General features: G+C 41.8%; 2 protein-coding genes across 2 annotated transcripts; both read left to right on the top strand.

Moving 5' to 3' along the window:
* The first annotated feature begins 1,325 nt into the window (after nt 1-1,325).
* On the top strand, nt 1,326-4,697 carry rab5if (RAB5 interacting factor). The gene is made up of 4 exons (XM_080497523.1): nt 1,326-1,594; nt 2,276-2,379; nt 2,473-2,602; nt 2,838-4,697. Exons 1-4 carry the CDS (start codon nt 1,487-1,489, stop codon nt 2,877-2,879), a joined length of 384 nt encoding a protein of 127 aa, XP_080353649.1. The 5' UTR covers nt 1,326-1,486; the 3' UTR covers nt 2,880-4,697.
* Nucleotides 4,698-6,927: 2,230 nt separating this feature from the next.
* On the top strand, nt 6,928-15,541 carry dhx35 (DEAH-box helicase 35). Its single transcript, XM_080497095.1, has 21 exons — nt 6,928-6,979; nt 7,406-7,533; nt 8,510-8,602; nt 8,887-8,964; nt 9,089-9,193; nt 9,280-9,341; nt 9,831-9,900; nt 10,014-10,073; nt 10,449-10,561; nt 10,653-10,749; nt 11,562-11,720; nt 12,015-12,225; nt 12,398-12,522; nt 12,783-12,837; nt 12,939-13,129; nt 13,264-13,341; nt 13,490-13,619; nt 13,858-13,939; nt 14,047-14,118; nt 14,223-14,334; nt 15,216-15,541. The coding sequence occupies exons 1-21, from the start codon at nt 6,940-6,942 to the stop codon at nt 15,252-15,254; spliced, it is 2,100 nt and encodes a 699-aa protein (XP_080353221.1). The 5' UTR covers nt 6,928-6,939; the 3' UTR covers nt 15,255-15,541.
* Nucleotides 15,542-16,749: the final 1,208 nt, after the last annotated feature.

The raw sequence follows: 16,749 nt of genomic DNA on the forward strand, positions 1-16,749 counted from the left end.
TTGGCATCGAGAGACTAGCAGACTGCATCCTGAACAGATCACAGGGAAACAGAATCAGAAACACATTCACACCAATGGTTAATTCAGTGTCTCTAAATAAACTTACAAGCATGTTGTTTGTTTTGTGGAAGGAAGCCAGAGTCCATTCACTCATCCATCTTCCATCCTACTTTATCCAACTCAGAGCTGTGGGAAGCCAGAAGAAACCCCGGCTTGGACCCAAGCCCAGACTCTCCTGCGATGAGGTAGCAGTGCTTACCATCAAACTAAACTCTGAATACAAACAAAAAGACATGATTGAAATGTAGTTTATGCACACAAATACATCTAGGTCTGTTTTCACCCTATTGTGTGAGAAGGGTTTGCAGGTAGAATTTGATTATATTTATATCTAATGAGGATCCAGTTGTTATTTTAACATTCATGTATAGTTCACATCAGTTACTGGAAGATAATTACAACAATACAACTGGCTTGTTGGTATCATTTTCCAATTTCCATTTAAAATAATGACACTGTTACCAACTTAACATACTAGGAACACCACAATTAACAAAGACTTTCTATTTTGACTTTTACTTGTCAAAAAAAAGCTAGAATTGTCCACTCTAAGAAATCTTTTTTGTCTGTTTGGACTCTGACACTGTCCACTGTCCACTGACAGGTGGAGGACGGCACTGTGAGCTGGGTGAGTTTGCGGTGCAGGATATCCGGGATGATGGCATTAAACGCAGAGCTGAAGTCCACAAACAGGATCCTCCCGTACGTCCCCGGGGAGTCGAGGTGATGCAGGATGTAGTTCAGTTACTATCAAACAAGTACATACATTTGCAAAAGAGCACAGACTACAAAAGAGACAACATGTCAGTGACATGTATTCACAAATCATGGAGAATGAGAAATGAAAGAAGCTCAGTTTAGGTCTCCAAGAAGTCTTAACCTCAAGCAGCTTTACAAAAAAATGGTTCAAGTTGTCTTGAGCCATTCCTCACTGTAATCTTTATTAGATAGAGCTGGAAAGCAGAGGTTGTGTTAGCCTCCCTAACTAAAGAAAACAGACAAACAGATCATTGATAATAGCTGTAGCCTTTACAAATGTGTTTTAAATGTTTGTTTGTTTTTTCAAATACAAAACAACCTTATGATTACTGATGTTTTGAATGTCGTTTTGCAGTACCACGCTTAAAGCCGCTGGGTGTCGCTGTGTTTTTCCTCGGTGGTTTTGCACGCTCCGTGCGGAGACGTCGCACTCTCTGATTGGCCGCTGCAGACCGGGGTCAAACCACACCGCGCAAGCGCAGTGTCTCCTTTTAAGGTTAGCGATTGAAATCTGTCAGCTCAGCGGAGCGCAGATTGAACTAATACCTCCGAATATTCCTCTTTACTGTGCGCGTGCGGTCAGTTCGGGAGACCCGGGGCCAGCTCGACGCTTCGACACGTTTGGAACGCAACTTTTTGACGTCTGAGGCCGAAAGAAACGCAAAGAATGACGAGCAGCTCAAAGCGGAAAGAAGAAAGTCATCTGCTGAATGGGGGTGTAAAACAGTCCACATGGAGCAAAGCCTTCTGCAGTACTGCTGTCTGGGAGGAGAAGGTCAGCCTCGGCTACACATTAATCATCTCAACGCTGTTAATGTACACATTTCCCCACCGGCAGCGGCGAGCTGCCATGGCTAAGGATTAAATCCACCGAGATGAAGTCATGATCTTTAGGTTCAGGGGCTTTTCTCAAACGTTATCCACCTTTAGCTTGGATTTTATCAGGGTAAACTAAACGAGCATGTATTTTCACAGCCCTAATTGCTGTTGGCTGGATGGTCAGTCGTGTAAAAATGTTCCTTTTTTGGGGGGGTAATTCACGTATGTATTATTGCAACAGACTAATATCTTTATTATTGGGGAATTGTGTTCTTGAAGAGATTACTTGTTTTTTATATAATAAAAGCAAGTCATTCCTGATTTTGAAAAATAAATCAAAGTAATGAATTGGATGCTATAATGTTACAGGTCTTAGGTAAAGGATTAGTCCTGATTATAACATTAAAATGGCTTAAAATCGTTGACCCTCCATCATAATGAAATTAAGTCATCCATACTGACATTCTGTTCAAAGAAAAGTACCTTGATTGTGTTTTCTTGTCTGTCATGGCAGAATAGTTAATCCATTTGTCTTTGAGATGTTTCTAGTCATTTATCACATTTCAGATTAACTCCCCACAAAAAAACCTGAAACACACTGAAGATCATACTATGCTGTGTTTTTTTTTTTTGACAGGATGAGTTTTTAGATGTGATCTACTGGCTCCGACAAATAATTGCAATAATCCTTGGGGTGATATGGGGTGTTGCTCCGTTGAAAGGATTTCTGGGAATAGCCATGTGAGTATCGTTTACACTTTGATTAAACATTGATCATTTCCATACCGTATTGCCTCAATAAATAGTTGTATCTCCTCTCCTTTGCTTCATCAGATTCTGCATCATCAACGCAGGCGTCCTGTATGTATACTTCAGCAGCTTTCAGCAGATCGACGAGGAAGAGTATGGCGGCACGTGGGAACTCACCAAAGAAGGCTTCATGACATCTTTTGCCCTGTTTCTGGTGAGGCTGATGACATTTGCATTAGTGAAGTCGAGCGTTTTCACAAAATCATGGTTTACATCTCATAGATTTTTCTGTGTGTTTTGCACAGACCGTACAGACCATTAAATTAATTCTCCGAAACAAAAGAATCTTAAACGCTATTGTGATTGGTTGAGCTTATCTTCGTTTGAATGGACACTGTTGTTGGGGAGTGATTCCATCCAACGAGTCAATTGTTTTGCTCTTTTTCCAGGTGGTGTGGATAATCTTTTACACAGCTCTACATTTTGACTGAGAGGAGTTCAAAGGACACTAAAATACGAACATTTCCGTTGATGTAAAATTGTCAAGACACAGGAAGGCCGCGGTAGGGGGTCGGCGATACGACATACAGTATGACTTTTTCGGTGTGCAGTGCGTCCTGGGGAAACGACATCCAGCGAGAACCCCAGCGACGAGCACGTTCAAATCCTCGTTATTTCTCTTCGTCTGAGGGCTCCTTCTTGAAGGCAGTTTCCATTATGCTTCCATTGTGCGACCTTCCCTTCCTCCCCGCCACATTCATCATTTGTTTGAAAAACACTAAACAAAGGAAACTGAAATGTTCTGCTGAAACTGGTCACCCGACGTCTGAACCGTCTCTTTGTGTAAAACCAATGTTTTTCTTCAGTTGGAAAAAGGTGACACAGATTTGGTTATTAATCCATGACTGGCAAGTTTTGACCTCAAAAGACAAAAATGCCACTCCTCCAAATGTCACTCCTACATGGTAGATAAAATAAAAGCATAAAAAGTTACTGTTGAGTGTACGAGTTGCATTATACATCTTATTGCCAAAAGTATTTGCTCAGTGGTCCAAATCTTTGAATCCATGTGTTCCAATCACTTCCATTGCCACGAGTGTATAAAATCAAGCACCTCGTCAGGCAGACCGTTTCTACAAACATTTGCGAAAAGGTTGCTCTCAGTGAATTCCAGCGTGGTTGCAGTGATAGGTTGCCACCTGTGCAATCAGTCCAGCCAGGAAGTAACCTAACTACAAAATATTCCACAATCAACTGTTAGTATTATAACAGTGGAAACGATTAGGAACAGCAGCAACTTCGCCACGAAAAAAAAAAAAATAATAAAATCCTGGCACTGACTTCAATCCGATAGAACAACTTTGGGATGAATTAGTGAGTCAATCAGTGTCTGACCTCACGAATGCCCTTCTTGAAAAATCGTCCAAAATTCCCATAATCACACTCCTAAACCTGGTGTTAAGACTTCCTGGAAGAGTTGAAGCTGCCATCGCTGCAAAGTGTGGAGCAACGTATTAAATCCTATAGTTTAAGAAAGGGATTTCAGTCAACGCATGTGAAGGCAGGTGATCGAATGCTTTTGGCAAATATCGTGTATGTCATGCAGTCTGGTGATTTCATAGTTCTGTTAAAATAGGATTCCGAGCAGCTTCATTTGCTGTTTTTTTTTCTTTTTCTTCTTCTTCCTCCTTCAGTATATTTTAAATAACCGCTGAGCTGCTTCTAACAATTGACCGTTCAACGTCGGAACAAATGCCATTCGTTGAGGTTCACATAGCAGCGGCTAATATGCAGCCCTCTGGTCACTTCAGTCAGGAACGTTTAACAATGCAACTGATCTTTCCAATAATCTCATTTCTCCACAGCAAAAACATGGAAACATGCGCGTTGTGTTGAGATGGCCACAGGTTGAAGTACAGTTGGATCTGTGCACGGCCATTATTTGCTTTTAGTTAATCGAGTCGTCAATTTAGAATGACAGTAGTCGGCAAGGTAAAACAAAAAGAAATTAATTATTTAAATATAATATTTTCCTCACACGTAGCTTCCAGTTCAAAGTCTTATCTGTTTTAAAATTAATTTAAAGTTGTCTGTCAATTCTGTACAATGTCCCTTTTGTCAAATCCACCCTGTATTAAAACAGATTTATTTGTATTTATGTTATATCATGTTTGATGTAACATAGTCCTCAGTATTTTATAGTGAAGACATTTTGAACGGTCCTTGCAACATTATCGTAATGATTATTATTAGATATGCAGCTGGTGTGTGAAAGGATTGTATTTTCTGATCAAATCTTTTGGGAATCATTAAACATGGGCTTTGTTTGGCCTCCATTTTCAAAGAGGTGCTTTGTGTCGTTTATTGGAGTAGGGAATAAGATGAAAAGGTTATTGTTGACTTGTCTCCAAACTGGATTTGAATGGTCACTTTATTTCTGTTTTAGTACTGTTTGTGTTTGCACTCTCATTCTTTTTAAATGTTTGTTAAAGACACTGGTCTAGTCTTTATGACCAAAGGCTATTTTTGTGACTTTCCATCAAATGAAATTTAACTGGAGCTGCAAAACATGTCCAAGCTTTAACACAGCTTATAATGTTTCATATATTGTTTTCATACAAAGACCAACCTATGTTGCATTTCTGAAGTTTCAGTTGGATAGTAAACATTTCAAGTCATTTCCAGTTGTTTTTATATCTGATTTTAGTTTCTTTTTTTTTTTTACAATTTAAAATTTTTACCATTTGGGCTATTTTTTTTGTTTAAGTAATTTTTTTTAGCTATTTTATACAAAATGTTTGAACTGACAGTTGGATTAGTTTCACATTATGACAGCGCAAGTATAGAAACAATTACACAAATCAACATTTAAGGACAATTTTAGTGAATCTCAAATAGGTGTTTTTGGACTATGGGAGCCCAAATGACAAACATACAGGTTAAGAACACTGTGTGAGATGTTTTCATTCGCTCATTAGAGAATTATGGGGATGGAGAATTTTCCTGGCAGGATTAACTTTTTAGCTTTTGAGAACAAGCTATGATTAAAAAGAAATACGTATGGTAAGGATGGGAAACGTGTTACTTTTTGTCTTCAAACACACATACTTATGGGAGTCAGATTAAAATGACAGATCAATTTTCATGCAAAGATAATTAGTGCATGTAAATAGTTATTGCCCATGTATCCCCACAGCTTTAAATAGGACATTTTGTAATGTGGAAATTTAAGGTATCCAACATTTAAGGGTTAATTACTTCATGCAGCATGATAGTTGTGGATTCTGTGGATTGTTTGAAGACGCCACAGTCCATACCACACTGTCAACAGTATTTCATTTGGAATTTTGCTTTCACCATAATTGCTTCAAGGTTTTTTTTTTGTTTTTGGAGGGAGGGTTAATTCATACTACTGAATTTGTAGTTTGGCTTGTCATATGTTGCATATAAATCCCTGAACTTCACTGTTTACCATGAACAAAGGTTAAAAAGGTTATTCAAAAAGTGTACTCAGATACAACTTACGCTACAAGTTTGAGCCATTTAAGTAGCTACTGTTGTGACATGTTATCAATTGAAAACCCAGTCTTCTGGAACTACTTTTAGAAGAGTAGTCAGTTGGATGCTTTATTACAATGTAAATAGAATTAATTCAACTCATTTCACCTGTAAACTAATATCCACATATTTCTGGGACAAACGGAGTCGACAAGTGTTGATACAAGGCTGCTTTTGTCCTTGAAAGATTATATAATTTAATACTTAGCAGTGATGTATGATTTAAAAGTGTCAAAGTAAATTACAGTGAAATAATACACTAAAATGTTTTATGTGGGCTGCTGTGTGGTTAACATTCTTGTCTCCCAGTGAGATCATTGTGGATGGGTGACTCACTTTAAAAAGAATTCTCATGAAGTTCTGAGATAGAAACACAAATAAATGAGCCCAAAGCTACTGGACTGGTGAGAAAAGCTACGGCAGTTTCCAGCCTGTTGTCTCAACTGAAAACCAAGATTTAATCACTGGGGCTTACAAACTTATCAGTGAGTTGAGTCCAATGTTCTGGGTTGGAGAGTCAACCGGCCAGTCCAACAGAGATCTGCAGATGGAGGACAAATAACATTTTATACGCCAATAAAAATTACCCTGCAAATCTAATTAATCATGTCAAATAAATATTAGCATCAGACTTCATTGCTGCTCTATTCTCCTCAACTGTGATAACTTTTGTTTATTGCACAGATGCTGTTGTGTGGATTGAAGACATATTTTAAAGGTGTTTAGGTTTATTTTGTCCTCACTGGCAGGCGACCTTATCATTTTCAGCTGCTTAAAATGAGACTCCAACATGTTGTTTTTAATTCAAAATGTTTGCTTTAATGCTTAAAATCAATATACGCCTTCTTGTATTCCTGTAAGTGTTCGACATATACAAGTGAGAGTTAACCCTCTCGTGAACACGTGCTGCTGTTTTCAAACACTTTTGACATCATTCATAAATCGTGACGTCACCCCCTCGCGACGAAAACTCCATGTGACGTAGAAACCAAGATGGCGGCTCCCCACTCCACGATGAAATTTTGGAAGCCGGGTAAGTCTCAATAAATGAATGAATTCCGGGTTCTGCTGCGTGTTTTCAGCGGTTATTTGTGCGCGAGGCTCTCCCGGGGAGAATCGGCGGGCGTCGGCGCGGCTGCTGCGGCGTTCAGCGCTGCTGCGTGCCGTCTGCAGCCCCGCTTACCCCCGCGGTGCAGCTCCGCTTATCCCCCCCCTCCACCCTGTACAGACTGCACTAACTACGAGGCTGAAAAGGACAAGTATTTGTAGATAAAGTGTTATTTCTCTGCTTTTTACAAAAAAAAAAAAATGTTTCCAAATATCATGACGGGTTTCGGAGTTCTTGCTCTGAGAAGTACGCTTGTTAAAGCCTCCCGGCAGTGACAGGTTAAGAGTAAAAACATGCTCGCATTGTAAATAAAACATCTCGCCCTCCTCTCCGCCATCTGCTCCGCTCCAGGCACCGAGGCTCCGGGGATCTCCGAGGAGCGGGAGCTCAACACAGAGACCACCGGCTCCCCCATCATCTTCAACCCCCACGTCGCCCTCTCCATAGAGAAGCAGCGGCAGAAACTGCCCGTTTTTAAGGTTTCATCAAAACTTCAATGCTTTTTTTTTTTTTTTTCAATGTCACGATTTGGGCTGATGGTTAACTTCATGACTGGGTTGAATGTTTTGTTGAGGACAGAGCCTTGCATTGAATTTTCAGATGCTGGTGCTCAATCTAATAAAGAGGACAGGTCCCTCACAGTGACCTATTAATAATAAACGCATGACATGGCCCAGCAGGTTTCCTGTCTTTCACACTGTGTTTGCTGGAGCACCATCTCCATTAAGTGGTGAAAGATGGGGAAGAGGTTTATTGTCCCAGATCTCATGCAAATGTTCTTATTTCTACAAAATGAAGAAGTCGCAGCTGCAGAATTAGAAATAAATGTCCTGTGCATGCTAAATAAGAGCTGAATTCAAATCTCGAAAGAAGACCATTAATGTGAGACTGCTTGGTGACGTAGTAAATCGCTCCACTTTTAAGTATCAAACAAATATTTCCTGCTTTCTCGGCTTTTCATCAGGGAAAAAATGCAAATGTCACACAGATTAATTTGAGGACTCAACAGTCTGTGTATGTTTCTGTGTGTTTGACCACCCAGGGTATAAACTGCTGGTCAGCTGGAATTTTCTCTAGAGCTCTGGGACCCTGAATTGTATAATGTGGCATAGAAGATAGATTACTAAATGTACTTTGTAATGATGTGTTCTTTAAGGTGAATATATTGGGGGGGGGGGGGGGGGGGTGGGATCAGGACTTGTATAAATTCTGCTGTGGGGAAACAGTGTTAACCCCTGACCCATCATCCAGTCTCTTTAAGCAACGTGTTCATTCAGAGATGTTAAAGCTATAAACATGTATTTTGTTGTCAGTTTTACACTCTTATGCACAAAGTTCTGCTCATTTATTGACTAATAAAAAGCAGTAAAGTCATGAAATGTCCTTAACACTCTTCGCTTGACTGACCTGTGCCACCCGTTTGCTGAAAGTGTTTCTTATCTTTGTCCTCTTCAGCACAGAAACAACGTCCTGTACTTGGTTGAGCGGTACCAGACCGTGATCATAGTGGGTGAGACCGGGTGTGGAAAGACGACGCAGATACCTCAGGTTTGTACAGTTCGGCTCACGGGTAAATGTCTCCCCGTGCATTTGTTAAGTCTGCTCTGAAAACCTGCAAAGTCACCTATCGGATTGAACTGTGAAAGCAGGCTGCGGTGGTCTGACACTCTTCATCCCTCCTCTCTGCTCGGCTGTTTGAACACGGCCACGTCTCCATGCTGTGTAGACATCTTTGTTCAAACCGCATCAGCTCGAGTGTTAATTTATGGAGAGTCGGCTATTCATGTGTTTGTGCTTCTGCCCCCCCCCCCCTTTCATCTGCCTTCCATCAGTACCTGCTGGAAGCTGGCTGGGCGGCTGAGGGGAAAGTAATTGGAGTGACACAGCCCCGACGTGTGGCCGCTATCTCTGTAAGAGCACCGCCGGCGATGTCCTCGTATTGCTCAGCTCCCGTCTCTCTCACGGCCAAGGCCAATTCTTCCGCAAGCGCTTGTGAAAGACGCACAAGTGTGTAAAACCTCGTTTGGCTCGTAGGTGGCGAACCGTGTGGCAGAGGAGCGAGGGGCCCTGTTGGGGCACGAGGTGGGCTACACCATCCGATTTGACGACTGCTCCGACCCCCAGGCCACGAGGATCAAGGTAGCCGGCGCTTTACAAGTGTTTGGCTCTCAGGAGAAGTTGCCTTTGTGCTTGTTTACAGCTGAACAGTGTGCGTGTTGCTCCAGTTTCTAACAGATGGCATGTTGGTGCGGGAGATGATGGCTGACCCACTTTTGAAAAAATACAGGTGTGTGATTTTAATTCATGCATGGAATGTTCCACACTCCATACATCCATTGTTGGTGCCACTTTATCAAACCCGGGGTCAGTGAAGTCAGGGGACACCCTGGGAATACTTCGGTGTGGTCACGAGGCTCAATCTAATATGTGAATGTATGCTTAGCACAACTGCAAAGCTTTTTTTTTTTTTTTTTTTTATATTAAAGACGTGCTTTGGAGCAGGTTACATTCAGGATAAGTTACCATGACAACACACTCGCTTTTCAAGGTTTTCCTGGCATTCGAGTTTTCAAATGAAACATTATGTTTTCAAAATATATAATCATCTTTGACTATAACCAGTTTATTAGAATGAATTTGAATTATGAGTAAACTTGCTGGTGTTATTCTGATATGATATATGATGTCATTATTACATCAGAGTAGTGACATTGCTTTTGATCGTTGAAGTAATAATAGGTGTTAATTGTAATCTGTGTTGCTCTGTTATCCTCAGCGTTTTGGTTCTCGACGAAGCACATGAGAGAACTCTGTATACAGACATAGCCATCGGTCTACTAAAGAAGGTACCAATAGACAATACTTTACCACAAATGCATCAATCAGTAACTTGAGAAACCATTTTTCTTCCTTTGTGTTTTATTGTGTCTCTCGTTCATTTTTCCTCCGACTCGAACAGATCCAGAAGAAGCGCAGAGACCTCAGGCTGATCGTGGCCTCTGCCACTCTGGATGCCAAGGTGAGAGCGTCATTAAGATGAGCAGATAAAAGAGAAAGAAAGACGGACTCTGTGAGAGTTGATGTCGGGTCAGATCACATTGTCCTGACAGCCGCGATACCCCGACGATAGAAAGACACAATCAGGCCGCGGCTGCTCGGCTTTAAGCGAGTCAGCCGAAACGCAGTATCGGACATCTGCTGTACTTTTTGGTTTAAAGAGGCTTTTTATCTGCACGTGTGATTGGCACTTTGAGACTTTCCTAAAGTCAGATTGAGGGCAAAGACTTTTTCTTTTATATACGAAAGAAAAGAACTCTGGTCCATTAAAATATATGTAATTCATGTACATAATTATTCTGTTTTATTACCGATAATATTTTTGTGTCATCTGAAGAAATTCCACGACTTCTTCAACCTGAATGAGTCCGGTGATCCAAACAAAGACACGTGTGGGATCCTGACGGTCGAGGGACGCACCTTTCCGGTGGACGTTTTTTACACAGTCAGGTATTCCTCACTTCACGCCTTCAATTGAGGAAATGGTGAGCGAACCTGTGTCGTCTTTTCTGAGCCCGGAGTGTCTCTGGTTGCTTCTCAGTCCAGTCCCAGACTATGTGAAGGCCACAGTGGAGACGGTGCTGAAGATCCACGAGATGGAGGACGATGGGGACGTGCTGGCCTTCCTCACTGGGCAGGTGAGGACGTGAGGCTGTGCCCACAGTGCCGTGGGTCCCTGATCCTGGTTAAAACGGAAAGAATTGAGAAAATAGATTAAAAGAGACAAACGATACATACTGAAGGTTTATAAAACATTTGAATATTTTTCTCCCATTTATTCAAGTTTTAGTCACTTTGCTTAAAGTATTCAAATAATCACTTATTGATTCAATCATTTCTATTCTTCTATTTATTCACCGACTTAATCACTTAGAATTATACAGTTATTTTTGTTAATGTGTCCTCTAAGATGGACTGCAGCACGTAAAGCAGAATTAATAACAAAATAATACAATGTAGTAGAGGAATAACATTATAATCACGGTCTTAAGAAAAATCATATGGTCTTGATGAGATGCCATAAGCTCAATGATGTCCTGATGACATTGATTTTCTTCGCCTTAGTAGGGATGAAAGCCAGGAAACCAGCTTTACTCCGTACAGAGGTGATGCACATAAATTACAAACCAATTTAATGTGCTGGAGTAAAAGTACTTGTGTTTCCACCAGTATGAAGGAGTCTTGAATGGGCTCATTTGCTCACAATAATCAAGATCTGCTCAAAGAGTTTGTGACTTATTTCACAGGCTGTTTTTCGCCAGTTTACATTTGGATGCACGTTCAAGTCGAGCTGCTCTTTTGAAAGGATGAGGGTCAAAAGTTTAGGCGCTCGGGAAGAATTCAGATGGCAGTAATCATAAACCGGCACCGAGGTTCAGAATAATCGAATCGAATGGGCAGCTCTGATTGCTGCTCTTTGGGTTTCTCATGCGGCTGTTTTCCTCCTCAGGATGAGGTGGAGAAGGTGGTGTCCCTTCTGCAGGAGCAGGCCAGGTCTTTGTCACGGTACGGGATGAAGAAGCACCTGAGAATTTTGCCCATGTACTCTGGACTCCCCTATGCAGAGCAGATGAAGGTGTTTGAGCGCGCTCCCTCGTCCGTTCGCAAGGTAACTGTGCCGGCTTCATATATTCTGATCAGCCATAACGTTTGGACCTGTGATGCAGAGTGTTCTTTTGTGAGAAGACCTGCGTATTTTATTTGCTGACAGGTGTCATCGCGAGGAAGTAATCGGTGTGATTCACGACACCTGTCAGTAGAGATATTGTTGTCGCATCATGTTTGCTATTATAACGAAGTTTCCATTGGAGTGAAATGGAGAAGATGTCCTCCAAGGTCACAGCAGGCAACGTCACAGTTTACTCCACTAAACACTCTTTTCTGTCTCTTGTGTGTCTTTCAGATTGTAGTGGCCACCAACATCGCTGAAACGTCCATCACGATCAACGGAGTTGTATTTGTCATCGACTGTGCGTTCGTGAAGCTGCGAGCTTACAATCCCCGCACGGCCATTGAATCGCTGGTGGTCACCCCCATCTCCAAAGCCTCGGCCAGCCAGAGGGCCGGCAGAGCCGGACGAAACCGGCCGGGGAAATGCTTTCGACTGTACACAGGTAGGATTCGGGAGCAGAGGAGGAACGTTGCCGGAGGAAGTCCGTCAGCTGGCTTGTGGATTGTTAATATTTGTGTTCAGGCTCATTATTCTTCTCCCTCTGTTTTCTTCCCACTTCATCTCCCCCCTCCCCCTGCCTTTGTTTTCTTTTTTGTCCTGTTGCCTTTCATCAGAGGAGGACTTTGAGAAACTGCCTCCTTCTACTGTGCCAGAGATGCAGCGCTCCAATTTGGCCCCCGTCATCCTGCAGCTCAAAGCATTAGGCATCGACAACGTGCTGCGGTTCAGCTTCCTTTCTGTGAGTAGATCACTCTGCATCCACAGGGTAGCTGTGCTGTGTTCGCTCACCATGGAGTAAATTGTACTTTACATTTTAATTAGCAGCAATGGCCCCTGGCCTCCGAGCCGGGATGCATAGAAACCATAAAATTAATGCAATCAATGTTTGTTCTAAAGATGTAATGACTTCCCCAAGTGCACACTAGAGTCCCACTTCATTCTGCCTTCAAGAGCAAATATTGTACTTTAAATGCATTTCCCTTTAAATTCATTAAACAGCCTCCTCCAGCTCAGACGATGGTTCAGGCACTGGAACTTCTCTACGCTCTCGGAGGTGAGAAACGGGCTGGACCGCAAGGCTGCAAGACGAAAGTCTGCAGTATTCTCACCACGGACAAATGGCGCAGCTCTCACTGATCGCGTGTCTCTTGGCAGGCCTGGACCATTACGGCCGTTTGACTGATCCCATGGGTGTGCGGATGGCTGAGTTTCCTCTCAGCCCCATGTTTGCTAAGATGCTCCTGGAGTCGGGAAACTTTGGCTGCTCCAAGGAGATTGTTACCATAGCAGCTACGATGCAGATTCAGAATATATTTGTCGTGCCAGCCAATCAGAAGAAAGCTGCCGTAAGTGAAGAACTAAACAAACAAACAAAAAAAAAAACATGCTTTCTGAAGGATGTGCAGTATTTTTGGCACAAATGCTTTGTCAGCATACTAATTACCTCTTTTTTTTTTCTTCTTGCTATCTCACCATGCAGGCGCGTGAGCACAGGAAGTTTGCAGTGGCGGAGGGAGACCACCTCACTATGCTGAACGTGTATGAAGCTTTCATTAAGGTACAATAAGCCCTTGTGTTAAAGTCGCACTCGGTTGGCAGCAAACGCCACTCACATTCTGGTATGAACCCGACAAAAGTTAGAGAAGAAGTTGACTTCAATCACGTTCCGTGTGATTTAATTTTTTTCTTTCTTTTTTGTCCCGCAGCACCAGAAGAGCTCCCAGTGGTGTCAAGAACATTTTCTTAATTACAAGGGTCTGCTGCGGGCCATGACCGTACGAGAGCAGCTCCGCCGCCTCATGAACAAGTTTAAAGTCCCACGGACCTCCAGTGAAGGTGTGTGTGTGTGTGTGTGTGTGTGTGTGTGTGTGTGTGTGTGTGTGTGTGTGTGTGTGTGTGTGTGTGTGTGTGTGTGTGTGTGTGTGTGTGTGTGTGTGTGTGTGTGTGTGTGTGTGTGTGTGTGTGTGTGTGTGTGTGTGTGTGTGTGTGTGTGTGTGTGTGTGTGTGTGTGTGGAGCGTATATGGCAGCTTGTAACAGGAGAGCAGTCTTACTGAGCGTTGATCTGCCACACAGGTGACCCTGACGTCATCTTGAAGTGCATTGTGTCTGGATTTTTCGCGAATGCAGCCCGAATTCACCACTCTGGATCCTACAGGTAATAGAAGAGTTTGTAGAAGGTATTAGTTTTCAAAAGTGAATGATTTACATCCGTTTTCGTTCCTTATTTAATTTCACAGTACTCAATTTTTGTTGCTTTGGCAGGACCTTACGAGACGACCGTGAGCTTCACATCCACCCCAACTCTGTGCTTTATGGAGAGAAACCCCCAAAGTGGTGAGTACGCCATTTTCTATGTTGAGCCGCGACATAGAGTGATTGGACAGACACATTTCTAATGAATACAGGGGAAAATGTTTGTCGTGTTTTGTCCTGTTCAGGGTCGTTTTTAATGAAGTGGTGCAGACTTCAAAGTACTTCATGCGTGACGTGACAGCGGTTGAGTCGTCCTGGCTGGTGGAGCTGGCGCCGCACTTCTACAAGCAAGCTCAAGTAAGTCGGCAAAAACCAGTTCTACATCAAATTCATCTCACATAATTTTGAGAGCTTTCGCCGTATAATTCTAGTTACATCAGCACTTAGAATTGTTCCTAATCGATATCACTGTCTCGGAAAAAAACTAAACAAAATTCAAGTGTTCCAGTTTTATCATAAGACACTTTGTCACCAAAGCAGATCATCTGCTCATTTCCTCTACTTTCTTTACATCTACAAACCTCCATGTCGTCCTTCACTGTGGATCGTCTCTGAGCTCTTAAGTTACTTTTTTATTGTGATAGTGAGACAAAATTGTCGGTGAAAGTACATTAGGGTTAAAGGGACTTTTCCTTTTTACATGCTTTAGATTTTTTCAATTCATAGAGTCTCATAGATAGCCATCAGATGAACCGATGTAGCCTGATTGTTGAGGTTTAAATCACCTTAGACTGGACTGCACAAAAGTGTCAACCTAAAAGAAATTTTTTTACCATTTTGTCACTCAATTTCCAACAATGGAAAACTTATAAAATGTATTTCCTTAACAAAATCACTTCTGTTTATGTGAGTCTAGGTGATCTTATTTTAATTTAATGAAAGTGATATTTCTCCTTAAACTTGAGGTTTGTCTGTATTTTATAACAGGTGCAGCTAAAAAAAAAAAGAAACTTGCACATATTTTTCAGTTGTTGCACCCAAACTGAACTATTTTTTGTTTTTCTCGTGATCATTTTAACTTCTAAGTGTGACAAAATAATACTATATTTTGAGAGTTCATATGTTTTTATTTTGATCAACATAGTAAAAATGATATGCTGTGAGATTTACTTTTTATCTGCAGACTCTGATCGACGATGTGGGCTCACTTTTAACGAACTGCGTTTTCTGTCCCTCAGCATGGTTCACTGGCCAGCAAGCGATCCAGAGTCCTCTGAATCCGGAAGACCAATCTGCCACTGTGCCCCTCCTCATGTCACTGTACATAAAGATGTAAAATATATATTTATTGTCCACCTGCACAACTCCTCCTACACCAAGGGGCCACGTTCCGACGAGATCAATGGGTATATTTGTAGAGTTCTCCTCGTCCGAAAGCAGCTCTCTTGCTTTTTGACGACGGCGCAGTTTATACGAGAGTGAATGGTGACGAATGCGAGATCAGACTAGTGTCCATTTAGGCATAGTCATGTGGTTCATGCATACATGTATATAGTCAGAGCAGGCTCGGGTCCAGGGAGCGGCGCCTGTCCCACAGGCTCCGTCCTCGCCTGGTTCTCAGCTCCATTATTTTTTTAAGTGCTGTATTTTTTTTTTCTCCTATTTCAGAGAATTGGAAGACAACAGACTGTGAGGATGTTTTCCCTTTGAGAGATTTATTGTTTATTTTTTAAAATTAGTTTGCTCCCTACATAGCCTGGGTGCCTTTTTTTTTTTTTTTTTGTCCGAATTAATTGTTTAAACAAAATTTCAGAGTAGTTTCTGATATGTAAAGGTTTCTGTACCTTCGGACCGAATGTAAGTAGTGGTATATATTTTCAAAGACTGGCTGCAGACGGGAACACGTTAGTTTCAGTTTGAACCCCAGAGCCTCTAATAACGAAACTGTGAAGGGATTGCATTACTTCAAGATTCTTGTTTCACACTGTATTTCTACAGTATAGCTCGAACTTAATGGCCTTGTCACCACTCTGTGCCAGTTGTTTTCATTAGCCGCTGTCGCATTTCGTTTTCAGGTGGAATTTGTAGTCACACTCAAACATTGTAAATGACAAGCTGTGAAATTTAAATACCACACACACACACACACACAAAAAATGAAGTGCCATTTGTTCCTGCGATGACATCGAAAGCCTCAATGAAACAGTAGCATTTATGCCATTTCACAGCCATCATGAACGAGCTCTTCTTGTTGTAACATCTGTTATCATCACATTCCAGTTTGCAGTACAATGTCCAGTTAGATTATACGAATTGTGTTCCTTGTCGTCTTCTGTTGCGCTCTCAAAATATGCTTTCATTTTGTCTTAGCGCTGAGCGGCTTTCTTTGGACTCGGGAGGTATTTGGCCCTGAATGTTTTGAAACATTTCAGTGAGCAGTTTATTCAGGTTTTGTCATTCACTCCAAACCAGTGGGATCACCGCTTTCACAAACTGTCACATCTGTCTGCATGTTGTTTTCTACTCGGTAGAACTTGCTCTGGAGGTTAGAACTGTAGATCCAATGAAACTAAACCACCCACGGCACAACGCGCGCCGCACAGTAGATAGACTAAATCAACTCTCGATTAAATGAATATAAAAGTAACGTACCTTTGCATGTTAAAATGTGACATAAACTTGCACACTTAGGATCACTTCGTAGACCTACCGCAGATGATAATATTTGCAAATGTCTTGCTCACTCCTTTTCGTGCAGATGCAGAGTATGTA

The sequence above is a fragment of the Blennius ocellaris genome (assembly GCF_963422515.1).
Source record: "Blennius ocellaris genome assembly, chromosome: 5".
In the NCBI taxonomy this organism is placed as follows: domain Eukaryota; kingdom Metazoa; phylum Chordata; class Actinopteri; order Blenniiformes; family Blenniidae; genus Blennius; species Blennius ocellaris.